General features: G+C 41.4%; 1 protein-coding gene across 1 annotated transcript in view; it reads left to right on the top strand.

Annotated features, from left to right (window-relative positions):
* The window catches only part of MYO10 (myosin X), a 158,146-nt gene that overhangs the window by 99,766 nt on the left and 31,659 nt on the right, over positions 1–26,721 (top strand). Inside the window, exons 12-19 of the mRNA XM_057390387.1 lie at positions 5–151; positions 331–431; positions 655–721; positions 1,835–1,927; positions 2,663–2,731; positions 2,913–2,995; positions 4,477–4,585; positions 7,338–7,418. Coding sequence (XP_057246370.1) covers positions 5–151; positions 331–431; positions 655–721; positions 1,835–1,927; positions 2,663–2,731; positions 2,913–2,995; positions 4,477–4,585; positions 7,338–7,418 — 750 coding nt within the window. The remainder of the gene's footprint in view (positions 1–4; positions 152–330; positions 432–654; positions 722–1,834; positions 1,928–2,662; positions 2,732–2,912; positions 2,996–4,476; positions 4,586–7,337; positions 7,419–26,721) is intronic.

The raw sequence follows: 26,721 nt of genomic DNA, 5'->3' as shown, positions 1-26,721 counted from the left end.
GCAGGCAGTAGACAGCAGAGATTCTATGGCTATGGCACTTTATTCTCAGTGTTTTGCTTGGGTCATTAAGAAAATCAACAGCAGAATCAAGAGCAAGGAAGACTTCAAGACTATTGGAATTTTGGACATATTTGGATTTGAAAACTTTGAGGTAGGTTTCAAAGGCTTATTCAAATGGATTGTCTGATATTTATGCTTTATTACTTTGCATATTTTTGTCCTCTTCTCTGGAACTCAATTGTTAAACATGTTGTGACTTACACCATTCCCTTGTTTGCAAAGTAAAATACTTGAAGTGTATGCATTTTTGAAGATTTCTTGTCTCTTTAGGTAAACCGTTTTGAGCAGTTCAATATTAACTATGCAAATGAGAAGCTTCAGGAGTATTTCAACAAGCACATCTTTTCCTTGGAGCAACTGGAATACAGCAGGTAAGAGAGAGAGGAGAAAATTGAAAAGAATTTTGAGAATACCGCTATTCACTTGAAATCTTAGTTCACYGCTACCTTAGCTTCCTTTGAAAATCTCTGTCTGGAGCTGTGTATTTTATAAAAGCAAGCTGATTTTGCTGTAATTGCAAGATAAATACACCAGCTTCTCCTATTTCTACAATTAGAATAATTTCAATTAAATGGCCCTCTTTGCTTTCCTTAGGGAAGGACTAATTTGGGAGGATATTGACTGGACAGACAAYGGGGAGTGTTTGGATCTTATTGAAAAGGTAAGAAAGAATTTGATGCTGTTACCTATTTTTAGTTTTTATTCTGAGTTAATATGTTTTTAAAACATTTGCCAACACAAAGAAAAAGTGAAGAGAATGGTGGATCTKGCATATTTAAATAGCAAACTTGTAATCAGATCATTTTCATGTATGCCTGTATTATGGATTATATTGTGAGCTCCTGTAGCAAATTTTGTCTGTGTGTGATTTATAYACAAAAGCAGTATTTGTAGATGATTAAAAAGAATTGCTTGATCCATGTTTCCTCCTGCCATCAGTACAGGCTGTGAGTTTATCTCYGTGGCAGGCTGTGTGACTGCAAGAGTTCAGAAGAGCACAGAGGAGCGTGGCAGCGGGCAGGGGATCCAGCTGGCAGGACGTGACTGCAGTCAGGGCAGTGTGGCTTTTCAGGAGCTGCTCTGGGCCCTTGGGAAGTGGCTTATTAAAATGTGCACCTGGAGAACCGTGTTTTTCTGAGAGGCTGTGTCAACCTAGGGCTTGCTGGACACGTTAATTAACTGCAGGGTTAGCTTGCTTTGTTTACCACCTCTTCCAGCATGRGAAATAGGGAACATCAAAAGAAATTACACAGAGGCATATGCAAAGCAAAGAGAGGTTGTGCTTCATGCAGGGTGAAGTTAAACTGTGTATCTTTTGCTCTGCCCCTGGGCACTGTGGGTGCTWAAAGTTTGCATGAGTTCAACAACTGGGTAGATAATTACATGATAGAAATTTCTTGAAAGGCTGTTTTACACAAACTCCTCAGACTCCTGATCATTGGAGATCTTGGAAGCTGGGGATATATTCTGGGGCAGTGTCCATTGTATACATCTAAAAACTKTCTACATCAGGAGAACTGTTGATTCTTCCAGTAGCTTGTGTTTCTTTATTTTGCCCATGATCATATGCTCTGTATTTCAAAAGGAGTGTTGCCAGAAAAATAGGATTTCAGTCATCTGCAGAAGTGGGGTTTTAGTTGTGTGTGTGTGGTCACCTCTTTGCACAGAGCAGCTTCAAGGACTTGGTGACTTTTCCAAACTGGGGCCAAACTGGGGACAACATCTGTGTCCATCTGTGCACTAATTTGTCTTCTGCCTCTCCTTGCTGTTCTAGAAACTGGGACTACTGGCACTCATCAATGAGGAGAGTCATTTTCCACAAGCTACTGACTCCACCTTACTGGAGAAGTTGAATGCCCAGCATGCTGTATGYGATGTTTTGCTGCTTTTTCTGTGCATATTATGAAGGATCTCTTTACTTTTGTAGAAATTCATGATTCAAATGTATGGGTGCATGGTTCTGGAGGCTTTTCTGGAGTAGGATGGGATCCTACTTTTATGGCAGTCCCTTTAATTTGCAGTCAAGACTGAGGTGGTTACCTGGAAAAAACATATCCTTGTTGCTGTTCAGTTAAAGATTTCCATTGTGGTGAATAAGTCAAATTCTACTCTAAATGAGATCTCTGTCAACCTGCAGTGACTCAGATTGTTTAGATCTTCAGTTTCCTATGATGTAATAAAGCATTCACCTTGATGTCATTTACTGAAAGTTTGCTGTTTCYTCTGTCCAGATCAGTCTTACTTTTATTTGTTATCCTAGAATTATTTTTGACAATTTCTGGGATGCARGCATATGCACCAGTCTTCATAACTGCCAGTTAAGACAGAGCCTTCTCTTTCAAAGTGCCTTTTATAGATGGTTTTGCCAGACAGGGTTCAGGTTTAGAATAATGCCTTTTTATAACCATAAATCTGTTATTACTGCGTTTGAAGCAGCCCAGACTAACAAATCSTATGATCATTATGAGTTGCTTGTTTGCTTTTGGGGCACTAATCTTCCAGGGAGTTACTAGAAGACAATGGTCTGTTTTGGTATGGGTTGAGAGGATAATGTGACAACCCTCTCCAAATATTTTTCTCTTTTTTTTTCCCCTCCAATCAGAGCAATCCTTTTTATGTAAAACCAAGAGTTGCCGTTCACAACTTTGGAGTGAAGCACTACGCTGGGGAGGTAATTTCTTTATTTGCTGAAATTATTCCAAGCAGAATTTTCATTAGCTTAATTTTTTCCCCCAAGGCTGCTCAAAATTAACTAAATCACTCTGTTCCCTCAGCACTTTTTACAGTACTGCTCTTGTGAGAGGTGCCTGACTGTTTGGCTTGTTGTTTGAACCAGCTCTGTTTCCTTCTAGGTCCAGTATGATGTCAGGGGGATCTTGGAGAAGAACAGAGATACTTTCAGAGACGATCTCCTGAACTTGTTACGTGAAAGCAGGTAAGTTTCTGCGGTTTTTGTTATGGACATGATACTGAGGGTTGTTGTATCAACTAATTCTGCCAGGATTTATCACCTAGTTTGGCTGGGGTTTGAGTATGTTAGATGTTGCATAGCATCAGATCTTGACAGATTTGAWATGAGCATAGAACGAAATAGAAATGAGGGTATCAAATGAGGGTATCATATCACAGAAATGAGTGTGTCAGAGTTGTCTGTAACCCGATCTGACTGTAATCGGTTCTCACAAAGTCGGTTTATGTACATTGCAGAGTACTTTGTTGCTGTTCATTCCGAGGGGTTCCTACAAAACWCACTTGCTACTCTGTGGTGAATATGGATGCTAGAAGCTGGTCATGGTTTTTAACTGTTTCAGAGTGCCACAGAGGCAGTGTGCATGTGTGTTTTTTTTCACTTCACTATTTTATTTCTGGCATTCCCTAATTTGGTTGAATGCTTGGTGTCAGGGACCTACCACAGTGCAAACTACCATACAGTAATTGCTTCAAAAGGAGAACTTCTGTTAAGATTTAACTTACTGAAGGTCTGAGCTTGGGTGCTTTTGGTACCTGCATGTCTCGTGTTGTTCTGCTGTGTAAAGTCTTGGGGTCCTCATAGGGGTACCCTGTGAGCCAGGGAGGTACCACATACTTTTTGTAGGTGTTTGGTTGAGATTCCAGGATATACAGGGGARTGGAGGATAAAGAGGGAGCTGAGCCTGGGTGTTGCTGTCTCATCTGCTGCCCTCCCCTWTCCCATCCAGTCATCTTACCTTGCTGTACGAAGTGCTTTTTTGTAAATTCCTTAAGCCCTTCTGTGCAGGGGAAACTCTTAATTAGTATTTCCATCTCACCAGGGTTTATGACATTCCTCATACAATATCTGTCAGTTAAAGTATGTAAATAAAAGGAATAAATGTGTTTAACTTGGCTTGGCCTGGTTTTGCTTTTGCACCAACGTSTGTGTGGAGCTCAAATTAAAATGTCTGTGTTTCTGTAGAAATGGTAAGAGGAGGGTACCCTGCTGATAGAGTAAGAAACAGCATGCACAGCTGGTATCTGAAAGTGAGGCTTGCACGGGTGGCTATTTTGTATTATGGCCCTAACCAGGCTGGAAGTTTTATTTTTTAGTCTTTGTTCAGGTACAATTTCAGTTGCAGTCTGTTGGAGTTTTGGTTGAGTGAGTGGAGTAAAAGGCAGTAAAGCCTCTAGGACTTCACACTTCATTTCCCTGGTGATGTGTTTGGAGTGGAGAAAAAAGAACCTCCTTGTTTTGGTTTTGTTTTGTTTTTTCTCCTCAGCATAAATTCTGAAAAGGCAGAATCTATTGTTACTTAAAGATTGTGGAGAAAATTTAGTAAGTGTGTTTTTGATGGAAGGTGTGTTTGCTTAGGGACGGTGCTTTATTTGCATTCTACACTGATGAACCTCACAGTCTGTTAAGATACACTTCAGAAATATTCTTTTTCTTTTCCATTTCAGTCTTGATTTCATCTATGATCTATTTGAACATGTTTCAAGTCGCAACAATCAGGACACTCTTAAGTGTGGAAGCAAACATCGAAAACCCACTGTCAGTCTCCAGTTCAAGGTTAGTTAATGGTTCATCTCTGCTTTGTAGCTAATCAGCAAACCCTGGTCAGCAAAGAACAGGTGTAGATTGAAAGAGGCAAAATTTGAGCATGAACACATTGTTGTCCCTCCTGTGACACTGCCCTTGCTAATTAACTGGTTGACCATCCTGGCTAGCTTCACGTAAACACTAACCTTTGCATCACACCATCCCCACAAAGCTCCTGTTGCATTCCCCACTTGCTTATTTGTCCTTATTTTAAAGCTCGTTTATGAAGTTGGTCTCTCTTGTCCTGGTTTGTCTTTAAATTCAACCACAAAATCCCATAAAGCCTTATAGCAGTGCCTGTATGCTAAGAAAAATAAGGGCTGAATAAATACCTCATCAAGGTGTTGCCTTGCTTTAACTTAAAGTTTGAAAGGCATTTTTGTTAAAGACCTTTTTATGAGGTTTTATAGCCTCTCATCAAAAATGGCACCAAAWTGAAATCTAGCATAAAGTCTATCTGCAAATTATTTAAAAGGGAAAGATTGGCACGAAACATCTTCTAAATTGCAGAAGTACAAGTCTGGATTAGTTGTCTTTCATTTTGTTTGAATTAATGTACATTTACAGAGTTCATTCACTTWTTTTTTTTTTAAAAAAAAAAAAAGAGCAGACTCAAACCCCTTAAGGGCAGATTTTATCCTAACAGACTATTGCTAAGTTTTGGACAGAGCAGCAAGGGTTTACGCTGGGGCACACACAATGTCTTTTATTAAACAACACTAATGTTCTATTTTCTGAACAGCTTGCTTTGTGCTACCATAGCTCATCTCAGAAGTACCTATTTATTGTCATGAAATGGTATTATATGGTAGTTCTCTGGGGTAGCAGAAGGTACTGTTTCCTCTTAGTCATTTGCATGTGTGCAAAGCAGATCTTTAAGATGTTACCTTACAAAAWTTTTTCACCCATTTGGCAAGGTAGAAGAAAGTGTGGTATTCCTTCTGTTCTCCATCAGAGACCCTGAAAAACATAAGGGTGATAAAACATGAAATCAAAACATTATTGCCTCTTATCTAATGCTGCAGTAACTGACCATTAACCAGCTGGGCTGCTTAACAGGAGGTTGACCTTCACATCACGCCTTCCCCAGAGAATTTGGCTGTGTGTTTTTTACATTTTAAAGCCTTACAGGGATTAATCCATTTTCAGCTGAAGATAAGAACTTTGGCTTCACAGTTTTATTCTCATGATAGATTGATTGACTCCTCTTTTCATTTGATGACTTGCCTAATGCAGGCCTGGAGGTGCACACAGAGCAGCAGAGTTTAGATACCATCTGTTTYAGCCTGTTGCTTACAGCAGGGCAAACTCCAGATTAGCTCATCCCCTGACAGTGACTTAAAGGCYTGCAGTGCTGTGCAGAATCTGGCTGGCTGTACCAAAGGTGAAGGTGAAAATAGTTTCAATCATTTTTGTTCACACTGACCAACTTTTCCAATCTCTGTAAGTAGGAGCCTGAGATGAGAGAATTGTCCATAGATGTAATTTTCACATGGGTTTAATATGGATGAAGCCTTTACTTTACAAAGCTGTAAATATTTGTCTTTACACAAAGATTTTTGTCTTTGTGTGTTCTGTTTAATGCTTGCTGCCTGACTCCTTGTCCATAGGCTGGCAAAGGCAAATGAACCAAGAGCTATAATTTATGTTYCCAGTCATTGCTCTGTTTGCTCCCTTTGCCCTGCACCAGCTCCTGTGCACAGCCTTAACTCTGCCTGCTGCCTTTATCGCTGCATGTTCAATCACTGAGTAAGTCCTTGGTCTGCAGATGAAAGCAAGAATTTGTTATAACAGACTGACATTGACAGTTTTGCTCCAAGACATATGGCAGGAGCTGTGTTGCTCCTTTAAAAGGTGCATTTTCTGTCTCCTTGGCAGCCTGCTCTGCCTTCTCTCTGCTGCCTGGCACAAAGTGCCACCTTTGAGGGGTGGAACATTACCATTGCTAAATTTCTGGGCTCTCCAGAGCCTGGGCTCCTCTCCTGTGCAATCATTTGTATCTCTGCAAAATAAATGCAAGGCTTCAGTTAAAAAAGGTTCATCTTTCTTAATGATACAGAATGAGGCAAGTTGGAATAAGATATGGAATGATGGCTCAGGCGGGAAAGGGGCGGATGTGTAATTAAAGTAATAATCATAAAAGGACTGAGAGATTTTGTGATTTTTATCTCCAGGCTGAGGTTCAGGCAACTGATAGTCTAAYGTGTATTGGACCATTTCGAGTTCTAAAGCTAGGAGAAAACCTTTTTTCTTTAGGGAAAATGGAAAATTAATAGGTTTGGGGTGGTTGAACTGAAGAGAAAATTTGGTTTGTGGGTTTTGCTGTAGATGCCTTATCCTTCCTTTTCACTTGCTCAAGTTTAGCCATTTGGGAATTTGAACCCTAAGTCTTGAGCAGTCATTTGAAAGATCCCYGAAACAGCATTTTGGTGTTTCCTTATGAACAATTTTCTTCATATCCATCAGTGAATCTTGTTCCCTGTAAAACAGCAATGCGAGTTTTGATCAGAAGAGCCAGTGGGAGAAGCAAACATGCACATATTGGTCCCGTCTGTTTGGAGGCGAGAGCTTCCCCGGTGCAGTAACTTCTGGTGTGCACCACTAGGTGTTGCAGTTAGATGCTGTCTGCAGTGCTGAGCTGCCAGGACTCTTGTCCAGGCTTATGTTACTCGTACAAAAATCCAGCTTTTGAAATGCTGTCCTGTCTCTATCTGTGTTTTAGGAATCACTTCATTCTTTAATGGCGACGCTGAGTTCTTCAAATCCCTTCTTTGTTCGGTGCATCAAGCCCAACGTGCAGAAGGTAAGCATTTTACATAATTTCCATCTTTTCTACACATCTCAGCCCTAATCTTTTGCTGCCTGTCTGGTTATTTACCACTRAGTGAAGCAGAGGGTAGCATTCTTCACTGATTTTGTGAGAAGGCATTGCATGGGGAAGGCATTGGGAAAGGCTTTTGAATTATTTTCTTGAATGTGGCCTGTGTTCCTCTTTAATAGTCATTGCTCACAACTCTGATAAATCGCTGGCTCTAAGAATAGTTTGAAGGTAGAAAACTGGACATCTCATGGGACAACTTTGTGAGAGCCTTTTTAGGAAAAAAATACCAAAATTGCAGTTTGTTTTAAATCACTAGAGGCAGTGATTCACATGCATGGAGCAAACTGGTGTGAATGTCTGTYATCAGACTCTTAGTCTTTCAATTTGTGAAGATACCTAGAATTGTACATGCTGGATGTTTCGTTCTGTTACAGAATTTTTTTGTTAAACAGGCTTGGAGACTAAGGCTTACAATATCAATTTGTCTTTTGAGTTACAGATAATGAAAGGCAATGTCAAGATTTGCCAAAATATRTTGGAGGGCTCTCTAGAAATGAAGTGGTAATGATACAGTAGTCATAGAGGTTAATATTGCTAGCCTGGTTCTGATATCCTAGGGTCTTGCCCATCTGTTTTGGGCATAATAGACTGTTATTGAGGTATGSTCTGCTTTTGTAAAAAGTACAGCAGGCAGAGGTGCTATTGCATCTGTTTTATGGTTTTCAMAGGGCAACTCAGAGATAGGTGACTTAACAGAACATGCATATTAACATGCTTAATTTTTCTATGCTGTCTAGTCAATCAGGATACTAACAAATCAAATGTGCATATTTCATTGTAGATTTTTGTGCTTCCTGGACAGTACATCCTCAACTTTGCATGTTTTCTGTTGCTGACTGTTAACTCTACTTTTGCACTGCTATTTGTGATGTGCCTAATGACATGCAGATTTTGGGCACCTTAGCAAGAGGAAGCAGCCTAGAAGCAAATCAGAACTACTTTCTGTGTCTTGAGGTGTTTGGTGCTCTGAGGTGTGAAGCCAACAGGCAGCTGAACCCACGTGGATGATGGAGCCTTGTCGAGTAGCTGGGGTTTGTGAGCTTGTGGGTTTAGCAAAGCTCCCTGATTATGGATGGAGGGTAGTTTTTGCTTCCCTACTCTTGTTTCTGTCTGGAAGCCCCTTATAAAGCCTGCCTGCTGCCACTGGAGTAGAAGAATTTCAGTAACTCACKCATTTTCCTTATCTCTCCTTTTGTACCTGAATAGTAAGGCTGATCTCCACAGGAGCAAAGTTACAAGGATTTGCCATGATTGATGCAATAATCAGGCACTTGTTGCATTTCTACAGCAAGGAAAACACCAAGTTCCCACTCCTGTGTTCCTTGTTCTTCCAGTCTTTTCCCACTGAAATGCTTCATCCCTGACAAATTTGGCATGTGTTATTGTATCTGTGCATATATTTTACTACCATTAAAACAAAGTTCTCACAGAAGTAGGAGCTGGGCAAGGAGAAGAAGCTTGAGACAGCCTCAGTCTCAAGGGATCACTTCTAGCTGCAGGAGTGCATAAAGGAACAGATTGGGAAATCTCTGTAGACAAATCCCTTTCAATGTACATTTAAAATTTCTCTGRAATCTTATGCAAAAATGTTGGTACTTGTTTTCCATTTTCCTTTATTTGATTGGAAATTTAACTTGAGTCAATGGATTTACTAAATAAGAAATAATGTTTGAAGAACAAGAGTGAGCTGTCACAGAGTTTCTCTGTTGTAACTGACTCAGTAGAAGACTTGACTGAAAATGAGAAGGAAAGCCATATATAATGCTTGTCCATGGCATTCTTCAGCCAGGGAGGTGTTATCAAAATGCACTTTTGGGATTCACTGTTGGAAGTTTTGCCTGCTCTACACTGCTCTCTGTCCCCCCCTCCACCTCCTACAGACACAGCGATTTTTAGCACCCACCTTGTGATGTTGTTGGTGTCTCTTCTTGTGCAGCAGTGCAGGTACTGGAACAGGCACARKAACAGCTGTGTGCCTTCTCTGGACTCTGCAGATGCACATCACATTGAGCAGTTTGTAGTTTATCCTCTCCTACAGCACGGTGCTTCTCTTCAGTTAGACAAAGGAAAATCAGGTGGCTCAGTTTGCACAGCTGTGAGCCAGCAMAGCTCAGCAACACGTGAGCTGTACAGGGACTGCCAGGGATCACCACATATGTGACTCACTGTGCAGGGCTGGKAAGAAACAGAATTCTTGAAACATTCAGATGAGCCACTGAAGCAGAGTAATTGAGATGGAAAGAAAGTAAAGGTCCTCACTGAGCATTTTCCTCTGCATTTTCCATTTTCCACCTGCACTGCTGGTGATACTGAATGATAAATGTCACCCAGAAAGTACTTAAACAGTATTTGCCAAATACSTAATTATGTGGAAGAAAGGGGTGTTTTATTTGCTTTTTTGAAATACACAGCATTAAAGTAGAGCTGGACCAGAGAGATTTGTCAATGAGAGAGCTGAAGTTGCGTTATTGAGAGCACCCTCTCCATCTAYTTGTTCCTCTCTGGGTTGGGTACAAACAGGGGACTATTGGTGAACATCTTTTGTATCTGAATGGGAGGAGCTGGAGGGACTCAAGAAGYGTGTTCGAATTCTGTAGGTGAATGAAGTTAAGCAAACAGAAGTCAAATTCAAGCCTTTGAAAAGCAGAATGTGTAGCAAATTACTTTGTCTGCTGTTCTAGATATTAAAGCCTATTCACATTGGTAACAAATGTGATAATTTGCAGTAACTATTTGATTGTTTTAATTTTTTGAAACTTCAACTTTTAGATATGTTGSAGTGGCAAGCAAAAACAATTCAGCATTAGCTGTAAACCACTGAGCATTTACATATGAAAGCAGGTTCTACACTCATTAGTGCAATTTCCTAAAGGGAGCGCATRGAGTACTGACCTTTTGTCACAAGACATTTCGGCAAGCAGGCCTCAGACAGAAGGACAGAGGACCCATTAATCTTTGGGAGACCCTCRAACAATCAGGGTATCTGTTTTCACAATTTCCAATCTGTTCTGAACTATCCATAACATGGAAACTTTTCCACTTGGTATGCTTAATGAGTGCTTTCTGCTAATGAAGTGTCTTTCTCCTCAGCTCCCCTTATCTTCACAGCAGCTGGCAGAACTATGTATCATTTCATCACWGTGAACTTTGGCACATCTTTCTCTGTTTTTTGATTTCATGTTTCTTTTCCTGTCTCCTGTTCTATTTGATAATGATTCCTTCCTGCAACCTTGCCTTTTCTGATCCTGTCTCCTTTTCTTCATGTACCTTAAATTAAAATACAAACACCACTACAAAAAATATCAAAAACACAACAACAAACCCAAACCAACAACAAAAAAAAAAAGACTGTCTTTTTAAAACAAGCTGTAATCATTGCTGCAGTCATCAGTGGAATGTTTCTTCTAGCTTGCTGCTATTAATAAAGTYGCTAAGCCTTCGTGCCATTCAGGAGGCAGATCAGAGTAAATTTAAGATCTAAACTTCCTATTCAAGTTTATTTAAGGGGAAGAAATTTTCCTGTTGCCCAGAAGCAGCCAGCCTTGGGCAGCTTGGCTCAAGTGCTTTCTCAAGTTCCCTTTCTAATTTAGGATTTTTCTTGGAAAAATATTGGCATAATCTCCCATGGCACAATACTGCTATAATCACAGCGAGTGGCCCCACCTCCAGCACCTGCAGGGCCTCAGCTGTGGTGGTCTCTCAAAACTTCAGTTACTACAGCTTGTTTTTGTAATTCCCCATTCCTGAGACCTCAACAGGTTCAGATGTAACTGTTCTCTCATGCACATAGATCGCTGCATCCACTTTGGTTACAGATCTAAGGCCAGTTTGGTCCTGATAGACAAAACCCTGCCTTAATTAGAGGTCTCATAAAGTGTCTGATGTAGACAAGAATTTCCCTTTTTAAATTATTTTTATAGAAAGCTTGTGTGGGTGTGTGCCACYAGGCAACAGGATTGCAGGGTCTCTACTCACCTTCCTGTCCACTCRTTTATTGTCTGTCTCATTTCTCCGTGGTAGTGATGATCTTGTCACTGTCAAGATAAAAGCTGTCTTCTCTCAGAGCTTGTGATCTCTAAAGGGGCAATTCTGTTTCTATTCAGGTTTTTACATGATCTTTTTTTTTTTTAATCTTAAAATTTAATTAGGTCAGGTAAATAAGTGAGACAAAATTAAACCTATATGGTAAACCTACTGCAGGGTAGGGGCTACAGGGAGCAATAGGAAAAATAAAACTGKTAATAAGTTCACAGTTCAAAGGAAGACTGGTAGAAAAAAAAGTCTGTAATAAATTCTGTGAGGTCTGCTGCTGCTTAGAGTCCTATCATGCTCCATATTAATTCTGGGAAAATTAGTATCAAGGCAATAAGATTGCTGCCATTGCTGCTGGGGAGAGAGATATTTGAAGGGATCAAGGTATGGCTATTGGCACCTGCAGTGTACTCTGAGGCATAGGTCATTAATGGCCATGAGACACCCTGGAATAGCAAGCAGTTTGTCCTCTAATATGAAATAAGATACAAACCTATTTTGCTTGGCGCCTGAAATAAGGTTGTGTTCTTAGAATAGCTCTGAATCATTACAAATGTAAGTATGGCGTGATACCGACCTAAACACCAGGTAGAAGTGCAGCTCAGGAATGCAGAGCAAAGGAACAGTGATAGCAGAGGTTGACCCCATCTGCAAGGGTGATTGTGTGCAGGGTGTGGAGTGGGTACAAGTACAGGGARCACAGTAGGTGAGATGGTTGTCAAGCTGGAATTGCGGTATTCTCATACTCCTCCTTCTAGGGTGACTTTTTGGCAGAAATATGGATAAGGAGAGTGCAAGTCTAATGGTACTGCTTTGAGAACCTTGAAAGATTCTTCAGGGAGAGAAACTCTCAGCTTCAAGGATATTCTACTGTGGTACTGCTTTGAGAACCTTGAAAGATTCAGGGAGAGAAACTCTCAGCTTCAAGGATATTCTACTGTACCTGAAGCACAGGATTGCTAAGCATCTGGATAACTTATGCAACTTATCCTACTGGAGTTGTATACCAAGCCTGTGCTTTATACACTAACATTCAGCAGACTCTGAGTCTCCCTACTGGAAACAGATGCCTTTGTGAGTTGTTAAAGATGCTGAGTCCAGCAGTTAAAAGCTAAAAAGTGTTAGGCCCTAAATGGAGGTGTCTTTATGGTTTGCTCAGTTGCCGAGCCCTGGGGTAGCTTTTCTGCAGCAAAGCTGCAGTGGTACTGGCAGCCAGCAGATCACAGGGTAAATTTGACTTGCTGTCCATAAGAAAAAGGTAATAGACTGCCTGATCATGTTAATAGYTACTGTCAAACTTTGAAAGTAAAGRGAATAGATTATATAGCCCAGRTGCAGCTGCCGGGTGTGTGTGGTGCGCTCTGTAGAAAGTTAGGGTCTAGCAGTTTTCATTTACAGCTGTATAAGCAGCTCATATATTAGAGATCCTTACTGCCCATTTTAAAAACCTCTCTTTAATCTCAGTTGTCCTCAATAAATTCTTGGTTTTAGAAGGCGTTCTGCCTGCCAATTACTGCTGTCACTGCTTCTGGAGGAAACAGAGCCACAGGCTCTGAGCACAGATTGGTCTTGCTCAGCCAGCTTGAGTCAGGCTCATCATCTGGAAGGAGAGCAACCATTTACCAAATATGCAGCATGTTGGCCTGATCTCGCAGATCAACAAGTGCAGGAGGCCAATTGCAAACTACTTAAACTACTTATGCTTAGCCCTTTAACTAAGGGCTCATAAGGGTTTATTATTCATAACCAGGAAGGCGCAGTYGGAAGGTGTGGCATGGTGCCTGGCCAGCACCATTTAATTCAGCTACCTGGAKCTTGTCGCTTTGGGTTTTGCAGAATTACATAGCTTCAAATCAAGACTTGTGGAGTATGTCCCAGCTGCATCATTTTCYGTCACATCACTTGAGTAATTAGGTCAGGCGCTGGAAGACTCGTTCCTTAGGTAAGAGTGATAAGGAAAGTGGGTGTGAGGAGGGCAATCGCTCCTGCTCACAGAGCGCTGGCAGCAACGTTCCGTGTGAATCTGAATCCCTGACTGAAAGAACAAGATGAGTCCTGCAAGGTGTTTGTGCTACATGTGAGCCGTGCCTCTCTTCTGTGTCCTCTCTGAAAGGTCACTCCCATGGCTCCTGTGGTGCAGCCTCACAGTTATGCTGCCTGGGAGCTGCTGGGTTGTCCCTTTGTCCCCATTTTAGTGTCCTCTCTTGCTGGGCTGAAATAGGTCATTCCACTCTCCGGGCAGTCACCCAGACAGGCATGTTCTTCTTCTTCATCAAGGTTTGTTGYTTGCTAAGCAGGGCTGACGAGGCATTCCTTTGCTAAGTCTATTAGGGTTTGTCTTTCAGTGACCGTGGTTAAGGAGTTTAAAATTGAGCTGTTTAAGGCTGGGGATAGAGATGGGATGCTGCAGGGGAGGGAGCAGACGCTCTGCTGTAAATGTTGCATCCAATTGCCTGCATGTTTTGCTGCACATACCATTTGTTAGGAGTCTGTCCACAAGGGGTAGGAGCAATTTTTCGATCTTGGAGAGTAACCGTGGCAGTACGTAAGCAGGATGGAGGGATGCATGGGGAGATGCTTCGGAAGGGACTTGGAAGGAGGTGGCCCACATAGCAAAGTACCAGAAAAGTTCTGTAGAAGAATAAAATGCATGGGGATGGGATATTTTTAATGTGCAACACTTTCTCTGTAGTTCAGTGTRTTATTTAGAAGTGAGAAAGATTTTGACTGCTGCAGCAATTGATCTGCCAGCAGCAGAGGATCTTACAGCCTGCAGCTGACTTCAGGCACTAGAATAATTCTGCATGTTGTGCCACCTGATGGATTTTCTTGTGGCTTATTAATTCCTTTATATGTGACTGTGTGGCAAGGGTAGGCATTCATGGAACTGCAACTGCTGATCCCAAGTCTTGAAGTATTTGCGTTTTATAAATACCAGCAAAGAACTTGGCTTTTCTTCTTTCTTGTGAGCTCTACCAAGCATTTGAATTGCAAACATTGTCATGCAAATGTATGCACTGAAAAAGTGTGTACTTCATCAAGCTCTGGAAGTTTTCTTCTTTAACTACTACTATAAAAAAAAAAAGTCCCCCCATCTCTAGATGGCAATTTACATTCAAATCCTGTTTGCTGTGTTCTCATGGTAACTACTCCAAGTGAACATGCASAGTTCATGATAAATAGACATCCTCAGAGCTCCAAAAGCAGAGTATTGTTCTTTAGCAAAAATTTAAAGTTCGCAAGCCCCTTCCTTGCTAAACTGTGTCTTAGGGCATTCTGTGCATTTTATCTCATAAGGTTTAGGAATTTGTTGGCTGTGAAATGTATTTACATTCTTGCTGCCTATAAGGTGAGATTAGCCCTTGTGTCCTGTTAGTCAGGAATATCTTCAGTGATTGCTGTAGAGCCAGCCCTCGCTAGGCTTGACTTCCTTTGAGTAGCAGCAGGAATGAATTAAGCAAGTACAGCCAAAGATATCACATGAAAGACTTGAAATACCAGTGAGCTGAAGAAAGCTCTGTTCTGTGTGTGTCTGTGTGTGTGCATAGCTGCAACTGCTAAAGATTCARTTTTTCACAATGGACGAACGCTGAAGGGGGAAAACATCTTAAAAGGTAAGGGTTTTAATTCATGCAGGTTTWAAATTTATTTTAATCTTGCACACTTGAAGCTGCGGTGGACTTGTAGAAAAAGAATAGAAACTGCCTGGAGTTTGGCTGAGCGAGCTGTATGGAAATGTTTCTGGGTTTGTATTTTCCTTTAAAGAGGGTAAATGCATGCAGAATCAAGTTTATGAAAAAAAAAAGAACTAAATTTACTGGTAATCATCATATTGTCGAACACCAGGAGAGCTTTGCTGCCAAGCAGTCTGCTTTAATAAATCACACTTTGTTTGAAAGTTAAAGGGGAGATTGTTCACAGTGCTGGGAAAAAGTCGACAGAAGTAAAGCTGTGTAAGCAGAGGGGGAAAACCTGTGTTGTGATGGGCTGCTTTTCTGTTGTTCAGTCTATAGTGTAGATTCAGGAAAATCAGTTGTGTAAAATTTAGGATTGTAATATTCCTGTCATTGTTAAGGCATAAAGGCATGACTATATTTTTGCATTCATCACAATATAAGAAAGCAATCCTAGGGATCAGTGTGTTTGGGGTGCGGGGAGTCCAGCAAGGTTTCTTCAGAACCCAGAAGTCTAAATTAATTTTGTATTTTTACTGGAGAAACTTRATGAGGCACATTTGAAACTGTAATTTTTTGCCATAGAAATAGAGGAAATGTAATATGCCTGGAAAAAAAATTAATTGCAGTAGTAATGGAAAGGACAACATAGCAGTTGGTATATATTGACTTTCTTCGCTGTGTCAGCTCTTCCTTGTGCCCCCAGTGAAACCCTCCAACACTGCAGGTAAAATAGCTCTGATAACTGCCGTCTTTGCTTCTGGGATCTGCACATTTTGCCTTGCTTTCCCACTCAAAGTTCGTGTCTCTGCAAATATTACAACTGAGCCACAGGGTATAAAATTAGTATAAAATTGCTTGAGAGAACCTGTTGTGAAGGGAATGGGTTTAATCCTGCATCACTGAAGTCTATGGGAGTTTTATTCTGGTCTCAAGAAATGCAGCCCTAGATTTGCCTTGCAAATCTAGATGGAGTATATACAATCTGATAAAGTGCCTATGGAACCAGGAGCCGGGGTTCCCATTACATGTAGTTGTTCTCTCACTGATGTTAAAAATATGTCCTTTTAAACCCCAAGCAGTAGCAGTGGTGGGTCAAAATGTAGCTGGTTTTRTTGTGTGCACATTGGTAATATGTATTCACTATTTCTTTTGCTAAGTCTGCTTAGTTTCAAAAAAGATTTGTTTTGTTTCTCATTTGTTGGCTTATTTAAAAAGTTGCAACCTGTAACATAAATGAAAGCATAACAACTCTGAAAGTTAAGAGTGCTGTCCCAACTATTCACAGATCTTTGACAGAGCTACCTTCAGAGCACAAAATCCAGGTCAAGAGAAGAAGTTAATATTGGATAAGATCAGAACTCAGATCAGTAACTAACCCTTTTTGTCTTTGTCTGTATTTATCTGTTTGTGTACATACATATATATGCTTTTCTTAATTTASTCACAGGATGCAGCAAAGACTTCARGGGGGMAGCSTCACTACGATGCATTTGTAAGGACWAAGTACACTTTGRAACATCTGGTGTCACCTCATCRGAGGAAACATTAAACATGAAAGCACACCAAAGTGGTTTATCTTTGTGGTCTTACACTCAGAATTTATTGTTTCTGGTGGGTTTAGACAATTTATAAACCTCAGAAGCAAGGCAGGTCTGTTCCTAACACTRTCATTAGAAGTCAGGTTGTGGTTTCAGTTGTATGAAGTGGTATGCAGTAGCTGTAAAGTCTGTGTTTGAGGACATCATCTGAGCTGCAGGGGCGGTCAGTCTAAAACTACAGGAAGTTTCTGGCTGAAATATGGTGAGGTTTGAGGTTGCTCTTGTTGGTTTGTCTCCTCTCCACATTCCTGATGTGTATTCCCTGTTCAGGCAACAGAGAGCTTTGCTGGGGAGGTGATAGCAACACAATTCCCCAGGCTCTGTAGGCAATATTTGTTTTGTTGCTTGGTCCCAAGCATCAGGCAAGCGTGCACACTGTTCAGGTGTGTGAAGCTGCTGGTTGTCAAGAAACCCTYGGCACCATGTAAATAATTTGGGACACTGGGAAGTTTTTTGTTTTGGCAGCCACCTTGGATTGTGGCACACACCTGTGAGCATCATACAATTTCTAGTGTAGAGAACGCAAGTCTGTCATCAAACTCATAGTGCTATGTTCTATTTCCACTGTYGGCATGATGAGATCAGTGATGGCATTTTTGAAACTTGCTCTCTGTAGATCTAGAAATATTAAAGTGTGTGGTAAGTAGGGGCTTTGGAGGGGCCTCCAAATTTTTATTAGTGAAGCAAAGATWAAGTAGATGGGTTGAGAGAAGACATCCATTTTCAGAAAGTCAGATAAATTCCAAATCATCTCTGATACTGGCTTTCTTGTATGAACAACTGTCCCAGATTCAGCRTGATGATAAGTATGTCCATCTGCAGCTTGCCAAACACACAATTTGTGCATATTTAGCCAAAAAGAAACAGTGACCAGCCTCATCAGTTAAAAGTAGTATTTCAAAGGGAGAAATTATTATTTTTATTAGAAGTGGTGTAGCACTTAAATTAGCTTCAAGGAAGTGTTTAATSTAGGCAAACAATTCATATGTCAAACAAAATTGCATTTAGGAAAGCTGATTTTATCTCTAGTGTCTCCTTCTGAGTCAAACATTAAGGGTTRTGTTGGGTCATATACTTAAGCCAGCCTAGGAATTTCTCAGGGAAGAAATGGCTTTTCAGCTGTCTGAAATTGCCATTTCCCTGTGACCCCTGGCATGCCCAACATGGCACAACTCAAAGGACAAGTACATCCCATCAGCCTCAACGAGCCCTAAGCACACATGTAAATGCTTTGCTGAAGTTRTTGCTGGTTTGATGCTCCTTTGGCCAGCATGTAACACAGCACCTGGAGCCAYAAAACCTCTTGTCACACAGCTGTGAAGAGGAGAGACATTTGTGCAGCTCCCTTGCAATGCATGCCCTGCCCAAAGTCACAAATCATCTGTGCAGAGAAGACAAGACTTGTGGCATTCATGTGGTGTGTGTTCCATGCAGCTGGCCAGTCCCAGGAGAGAGTGCTGCAGTGAAAATGTGCTTAACCATTCATGGAGTCTCAACAGTTTCCACCATGATCAGAAAATATGGAAGAGGGATAGAAAAAATAATCCATTTCCAGGGCAAGAAGAGCCATATTCTTATTTGAATATGATGCAACAGATTGTAGGGCCATAAGTAAGGGCAGGGCTTTTCTCCACATGAGCATCTTAAAGATGGGTGGAGCCAACCGACTGTGTGGGTCATGTAACCAAGTGAAGATGGATCTAAACCTCACTGAAACAAAGGGCTGTTGACCTGCRTCCCTGGCTGTGAATTCTGCAGGCTTGGAGGAGATGAGCAGTGGTGTCACAATTAAATCACTCAGAAGGTAGTTGAATGTTAAATTAGTTAGATCCTGACGTACTGCTACCATCTTTAATAATTCATTCTTCCTCTTGCTCTTTAGAAGTGTATGTGTAGATAAAACAGTTAATAATTTGATAACCATATTGATGTTGAGGAGGTTCTTTGCCATTCATTTTGAATAACACTGCACCATGCTAATAAAGCAAAGGGAATTTACTCAGTAATTAACACTTCACTATTGTATAGGAATTGGAACAAAAAAAAAGTCATATTAATGCTCATCAATGCATAATCTATTGCAGTGAGATGACAGCGATGGGGTTTTTTCTCTACTGAATGCAATTTATATCAATGCAGAAAACACAGGAACTTCCTGCTGTTCTGGCCAAGGTCATGTTGACTCACCTGTGTGTGGCCTCTGGCAGCACAGGGGGCTGTGATCCACACAGCTCCTCCATCTCGTATTTATGCAAAATATTAAGAAATCAGTAAAGGGTTTTTTTTGTTTGACTTACACTGGAAATTTCAGAAATACCAGAAATATGTAATTTGATTTTGATGTGGTTCTCAGAAACTTCAAAGAACTCAAGGAGGAGACTTTCCAACTCCCACTGGGAAGATGGGACAGGACTGCTGTGTTAGAACAAAGCCATCCAAAGAGAACATATTTATTGCCTTTTTCYATGAAATTAATGTGCACAAGAACAAACAACTGCCCTGCTCCTGCCCTACAAATACACACATATACAGATTTCACTAGTCTTGATCTCCTGCAGATCTGCAAAGCAAGTCCTAAGTATATAATGTAAAAATGTATAGGAATACAAGAACACAGCTCAAAGGACCAAATTCTAAGTAAAATSCCAAAATTAGACTGACACTGTCTGCAATGTACTGAGATATAAGATGTAGTAGTAATTAGCACAGCAATTACAATGGGATTGAGCTGGGCAATTCATGTGGGCCATCATACAGTTCTTGCTGTCATTTAGGTAGACATCCRTGCTGCTCACGGGGATCTCAATCACCTCTGTAAACTTGAATTTTCCCTCTACAGACTTTAAAAAGGATATTAAATATAGTGTTACAGGTTCCTGATTCTTAAGGAGATCTYCAGACCACACACTGCAAGTCTGCTGGAGCCCAGCTCTGGAGCAGCCCCCCATACCCTGGGCTCCCCCAGGTTGAAGCGAGTCTTTGGAAATGATCCAAATCAGTCAGAGCCACCTGCAGTCTGCTGGGGCATTTTTTGGTGCAGAGGGGCTTGCACTGTGGCAAGGGCCAGTTCAGGGAGTTGGGAGGCAGGGATGCTCCGGGAAGGCTGGGTAGCAGAGCCCAGAGGCAGCTGTGAATGGAGCCCTGTGCCGGGGTGGGAATAATCTGCCCTTTCAGGGCTGCCCGACCTCCGGTGTCCTAGCAACACAAAGCTGCTCGGCTGAATATTTTGTGGCGTTGCTCATTTGCACATATCAGATATTGGCTGTGATTTAATCCTGGCTGATCTCCCATTATGGCTTTCGAACAACAGGCTCGGTACAGGAAGGAGAGGAGAAAGGGCTAGTTAGGAGATAATTTTATAAAACCACATACTTTTTTCAGCAGAGGAAAGGCTCTGAAATGTTTCCTTGCTTGAGAAAGCACGGGACAGCAAGTGTGAGCATTACGTCAGCCTTGTGCTTTGTAGGCATCTTATATGGAGAGAATGAACTGCGTGCAGGGGCAAAATGAGTTGGAGAAGCAGCTGGTGGCCTCAGTATTGAAAAAGGGGTGTGATCTATTGCTAACTTTTTAATGTTTCTTGAATCCGATTTGGATTTTTTTAGCTGTAAAGTCACTGGCCCTTGAGGCCATGTAACAAACAGGGTGCTCCACAYTTAAATCAACTGAAGACAATTGACACTTTTATTGTACTAAATCTTGTAGTTTGCAGATGTGTGATTCATGGTGTTTATGTCATGCAGCTGAGCAGCATAGGTTACCCCACAAATCACTAAACTGACTTCTGAAATAGCTGAGTATTCTCTTTAGCAATGTATTCTCTTTTAAGTAATGCCTCAAAATAGAAGAATATCAAGCTGTAATTTGAGCATGAGGTCCTAAAAAAATAAGGACCAAATAAAATAATTCATCCAGATGAATTCTGGAGAAGCAGCAGGTGGGTGCCCAGGWCTTAAGCTGGAAATAAAGTGAGATTTGGATTTAGAATCCTCTTCTTACTCTTCCTGTGCACTATGAGTTGATGTCCCTTGTCCCCCTGTGGAGTGCAAAGTTAGCTCCCTCCACCTGTGAGCTGGAAGTGAGGTTCTTCCACCTCCTTTCTACTTGATGTGCAATGGAGAAGATGAGGCAATAACCCTATCCTCTCTTCTCCTGCATGGAGCTGTAGTCTGAAAAAAGGCTGCTCAATTTTGTGTCACTGGGGAAAGCAAGGAGAGGTGTGATAATGTGGAYCAAAGTTGTCTGCCATGCAGTTTGAGGATATACTGCTACAGTGATCCTGTGTTAGCATTTCAGTGAGAACCGGCCTCTTGAAGGGTTTCAGGGGTGAGATTAGTTGCAGTAACAGCACACCAGTTAGGAGAAACACACAGGGTTAGGTTCTTACACAGATTGCTCCAAGGAGTTACTGCCACGTCAGGCTTCAGCCATGCAAGGTGAAATTCATCTTAAACATGTTCTCTCAAGTATTTCCATCCTAGTTGTCTATCCCCGGTGGAACTTCTATCTTTTGGGAATAAATGCTGGATACCAAGCACCATTATCTGAAGAAATTGTGTTAAAGGAAYCATCATAATACCTGTTTCACTGCTTTTAAGCATTTAGTAATTTATTTATATGGCCAGCCTACCAGTGAATTGTCAAATAACAAAGAAGTCTTGTAAGATGTTATTAAAAATTTTGGCATGGATGACAGCACACATTTTCTTAAACTGTAAAGAACAGTGGTGATGCTGCCGTTGGCTGTCGTGACATGGGGTTGGTAAGGAAGGATTACAGTTAATACCTCACAGCATGTTTCTTCATGGTAGGTCTGTGGTTCGGGAAGCCTGATTGATTTTCTTCAGAAGAAGCCTGCTGACCAGTYACCATGTGGGGAGAATGAGGCCAGATTGGGGTTTGGTCTGCAGGGACTGGAGGCTTTAGTGAGCGTGACCTCCGCTGAAATGGCAGCAGATTACTCACAGGTGGAAAGGAGGGCCCGTGAAAAGTTCCAGCTGGGGTCCGTGCTRCGAGTCACACCTTCTGTCAGTGTGCTGAGCCCCTGCCAGCAAGGCTTCAAACCTTAAATCCCTGTTTCCCAAATGCTTTTAATTGCCTGTCTCACATGGATGGTCCTGCAGCTCTGGGACAAGCAGCCTGTGGGACTTGCTGTGCATTTCAATGGAGCCCCTGAATAATGTATTCAAACAACAAGGGCTCGCTTCAGCTCAAAGTTTAGGCAATCACCGAGCTCTAAATATGCCCTTAGAAAACTTTGGTATCTCCGGTGTTCAAGCCTGTACCTTTAACAATCCATTCCTATTCCATGAAATTGTACCTGGTATGTAAGAAATAACAGTCATTTTGAGTAGCTAGCATTCCTCTGGGTTCATGTGAGAGAGGTAGTAAATCCTGCCTTCCTTTGCAAGAAATTACGGATACCTTTAAAAAGGATCACAAAGAGGCTGTTGTGTATTTACTCAGGCATAGCATTTAGTCTGTGCAAAACCATCAAAAAGATTACTCTGAAATGCAAGAGTACAGGGGCAACAACTAATGAAGTGTAGATTAAATAGCCCTACAATTGTGATTTTATTGTTGTTGATGAAAGCATGAAATCTCAGCATGACAGTCAGAATCGTCTGAGCATCTTTTCCCCAACAAAGCAGTGGGGAGCTAGTTCCAGCCCTTCCCTTTGCAGAATATAGTCAAGCAGGACCTGAAAAATGACCACAGCATCTTTGTGCATGGATCTAAATCAAGAATGTCTTGACCTAGTTGAAATGTTTAAGCACTGGTGCAGTCAATGTAGCAATGTACTGCCTCATAGCTCTTAAATGTTCTGCAGTCTTAAAAATGTCCTTGGGATGCCCTTCCTCATAAAGTAAGCTGGGTGACAGCTTGAATGTAAATGCAAAAAGCATTTTCACATTMATTTATTGAGTCTCCTGCTTTGACTGTTTTGGTAGAGTAGAAGACTTCTAAAATTACAGTGCTCCTTCTATGCAGTATTATTTTTAGCASAGGAAACTCTAACCTGTGGCATGAGTGGCTAATTTCACAGTCTGTCTCTTATCTGAAATACTCAGGGCTGGAAGATGAGTGATGCAGGTCAGATGCAGTGGTAGGAGTTGAAGTGATCAGCTAATGGTGTAAATGATTGCTGCTGGTAAATGCAGTGCTTTCACRTTCAGACCTGCAGAGACTGTAAAAAGAGCCAGCATGTCATTACTGAGCTTGCAGTGAAATCTGGCATGGAGTTTGCTGCAGAACTTTCTAGAGGCACAAGGATTGTTGCAATATACCCATGTTCTTTTTTTTCCTAGCAGTTACCACCAGCAGTGTTAGTMATTTCTGCAGGCTTTTTATGGGGTTTTAGGGTGGGTGTGTGGAAGGCAGCCAGGGGAACTTTGGATATTATTCAAATCTTCTTTGGCTTACCAGTGCCATACAGTAGAAATCCCAAATWAATAATAGCTGTTCTTTGTTTTTATTGTCCTGTGTTCTTACACTGTTTATCTGGACACAAGTACTTAGGGACAGTCAGGGAATGCCTTCCAAAACAAATCAGACATCAAACTTGTCTGTGTTTSAACCTGAACCTGTTCCACTTACAGCTGGCTGCATGCTGGAGAAAAATGTAGTTTCTTTCTTTGAAAGAGTCTTTTTAGGTGAGTGCGGCCTGATGCTCCAGGTCCTTGGGCAGGACATACACAGGTTTTAATGCTACTTGTGCTGAAACACATCAGTTCTGAGGTTGCAAATGTGATGGATAAGCTGTTGTCATCCAAGCTGATGGTGCAAATGACTGAGGAATTGGTGGCTAGAAAAGCAGGGAGTGAAATGATTTGTTGGAGGTAGGAGTGTGGCACACACAGCAGTGCAGCTGCAGTCTCCATGTTTGACAGGCTTTAGCCCTGCCTGTCCTGGTGTCACAGAGCATTCTCCTATTCTGGGTGTTTCCCTTTCACTTCTTTCTGGTTACTGGCTTGAGTCCTTGACACCAGTAAAAGCTGTCAAGCAATACATTTGGATAAGAATCTCTGAAAGTAATTTGGTTTAAAAAAGGCAAACAATGGGCATGCAGAATTCGTCACATCAGTTCAGCTAGATGATATATATTTGAAATGAATCAGTCACATTTTTCAAACTTGTCTGTGAGGAAAGCCTGGCATTGGTTTTGACGACTGAGATCAGAAGATGGTGAGACCATTTCAGAAACATATAGCTTAGTAAGTCCTGCTATTTTTGACCAAATAGACACATTTGTATGTGAAAACTAGTTCAAAACCCCCTTTATAGGGGGTTTATAGCAGAGAAAGACTGACCTCTTTTTAATTTCTGGTGGTTTTCTCCTGAGTAAAACTGCCAGGATTTAATTTTTAGGAGTAAAAGAGCAGGTTTAAAAAAAAATAAGACATTGAAAAAAAATTACTGGTGTTTAAATTAAAAAAAAATGCTTTTTTACATTCTTCTTACGTGTTTCATCTTTTCTTTCTCTGCATRTATTTTCCACAAAAAGGCTTTCCTAAGCCAGGAAAATCAACACTTTTAAGACCCAGTAGCAAAGTTGACATGGTTCTGCACAAGTTCTTACAGAGAAATCTAGAAACCAGGGAGTGGGTTTTTTTCCCTTCCCACCTCCTCTCCCCTTGCCAGTCTCTCTGTGAGCTCCCTCCTGCCTACATTAAGTCTGTGAGGCTGCTGTAATCTGTCATTGTTGTGCCTGTGTTCTGGMGAGGCAGCCAGGAGTTAGGGAGGAGGAAGGATTTCCACAGGGTGAAGTCAAATATCCTCTGTGTTTCAACAGATGATTGATTTCTGTGCAAATGATGCCCAGAACGAAAAAGTGCTGTGTTCCCTGTGTTATTCGGACCGCAGGGTCTTGACTAAAGGTGCTGTCCAACGAAAGGGGATGATGTTTTTCCTTAAAGCTCAGTCAGGCTGTAATCTAAGGAATTATTTTATCATTAAAATTATGCGTAGGTGTTAGATGTCTGTCCTAATGGCTKCTTCTAATTGTGATTTCAGGCAGAAGCTTTGCCCTTTAGGAGACTCACTACAGATCAGAGCAAGCATTTAACAGCTTGAGGAACCAAAGTCTCGCCAGCAGAAACTCCAGGTCACATTAAAGTCTTGGCTTTGGTGCTGTCTGGCACAAATTCAGTGGAGACTTTTGCATCCAGGAAATCATAAATTACAAGTTGTGTCTGCACCACAGAAAAAAGCACCCTTATCATGTGGAACAGACCTGACTTGTAGTTACTAATTTCACAYTGATATTGTTCAGTGCCCTAAAATGACTTGACCAATGTGATTCTAGCTGTTGTCTGGTGATTTTGTGTGCTGGAGTGGTTTAATGCTGCCATTCCATTATAAAAGTGAAGTACGTATTGAAAATTTAGTTAATTGCATCTCAGAGACAATTTTGGAAACTATCTGTTGACTTGCTTTTCTCTTGCCTTTTTTTTTAATTTGACCTTACTTTGCAGGAGTCTTAGTTTTAGGAATTATTTCAAATTAGTACCATGGAAGATGTATTGTTTTAAAATCAGTCATGGTTCTGTTGTCTATCTGAAACTTTCYTAGAGAATGCAATTGCTTCCCGAGTGTCCATTTGTGAAACAAGTCAAGCTTTAACAGCAATACTGGTAGAAACCTAGCAGACCCAGAGATGAGTCCTGTATTAATTTGATATCAATCTGAAAGTTAGCTTGCTTACCACGGAAAGTCTGAAGGAGCACTAGTAAAGATGGAAGGCTGATYATCAGCTGAACAGGTAACCCTTGACATGGAGATTTGATACCATTGCAGGTTTAACTCAGTGCTGCAGCAAGCACTGGTCACGTGGAGGTGGTCTTCATTCTGTCTTAGAAGTGCCTGCTGTTCAGTAGTGGGAGATGTGCAGTTCCTGCACTCRGGTTCAATAAAGGCACATGCAATTGAATGTTTTAATTGTGAGGAGTCCTGCTGGAAGTTACGCTGAAGGTTATCCTTGCTGGCAAGTGTTTATATGATGGAGGCTGAAATCCTCTTCACTGACAGAGTAAAACCACCTGGGGCAGTGGTACCACCCTGTTGTGTGGTGGATATGCTGGATGGCGTGATGCTTTGCATGGGACTGCGTTTGTTATTTCTGGTTGATTTACTTGTATTAGATGTGTGTATTTTGGTTTAGGGTTTCAGCTCCCCCTGTGACCAGCTGCAGCTCTTCCATACTGAGGACTGAAGAGCTGCTGTGATGGGGGTTCAGTCTCCAACCCCCAGGCGATGGGGGGATATCTTCTAGAATTCTATATTAGAAAGCATAAGAGATGAATCCAGCACATCTCTTACCACCAACCCGGTTTAATCAAAGCAGCCACACTTGTTGCAGTTGTAACTCCAATGATATGCCAGGAGGATTTGACCCTGYAATTTAATGGTCTCATGTGTCTGTGAGTAATTAAAAATAGCAAGTAATGTAACGTGATGGAGTAGGCATATGTGATTAAAGTTGCAATGGACTCTATGTTGTCCTGCAGTGATACCATTCTAACATCTCTTGCAGTGTTTCATGCTGGCTTTTTTTTTTTTTTTAAATGACGGTGTTTGAAGTTATGTGTCTGTGTGACAATCCCACCTTCTGGTGACAGAGCAGGGCTGTTTCAAACTTTTGTAGTTGCAAGGAAAATGTTCCCAAAATGGTGCTCCTTCCTCACTGACTCAAGTTTTTTAAAACAGTAACAAGCTTTCAAGCCATGTGGGGTGCTGCCTTCTGACTTGTTGAGTGCCTGGAGGTGGCACTAAAAGGATTGGGTGGTACAGCAGCCATCWRTCYCTCAAAGCARGAGCTGCTCCCTTGCAGAGGGAGAGGCTGCCTAATSAGAGGGACATCTGTCCTGTCACCCGCATTTTCCCTGGCTGTGCTGTATACTCTCTCCCATCCATGCATCT

This window comes from Malurus melanocephalus, unplaced genomic scaffold, assembly GCF_030028575.1.
Source record: "Malurus melanocephalus ecotype Western Australia unplaced genomic scaffold, MMel_1.1 scaffold_25, whole genome shotgun sequence".
Taxonomy (NCBI): domain Eukaryota; kingdom Metazoa; phylum Chordata; class Aves; order Passeriformes; family Maluridae; genus Malurus; species Malurus melanocephalus.
The sequence above is the reverse complement of the archived record's forward strand: the minus strand, read 5'-3'. Positions and strand labels throughout refer to the sequence as shown.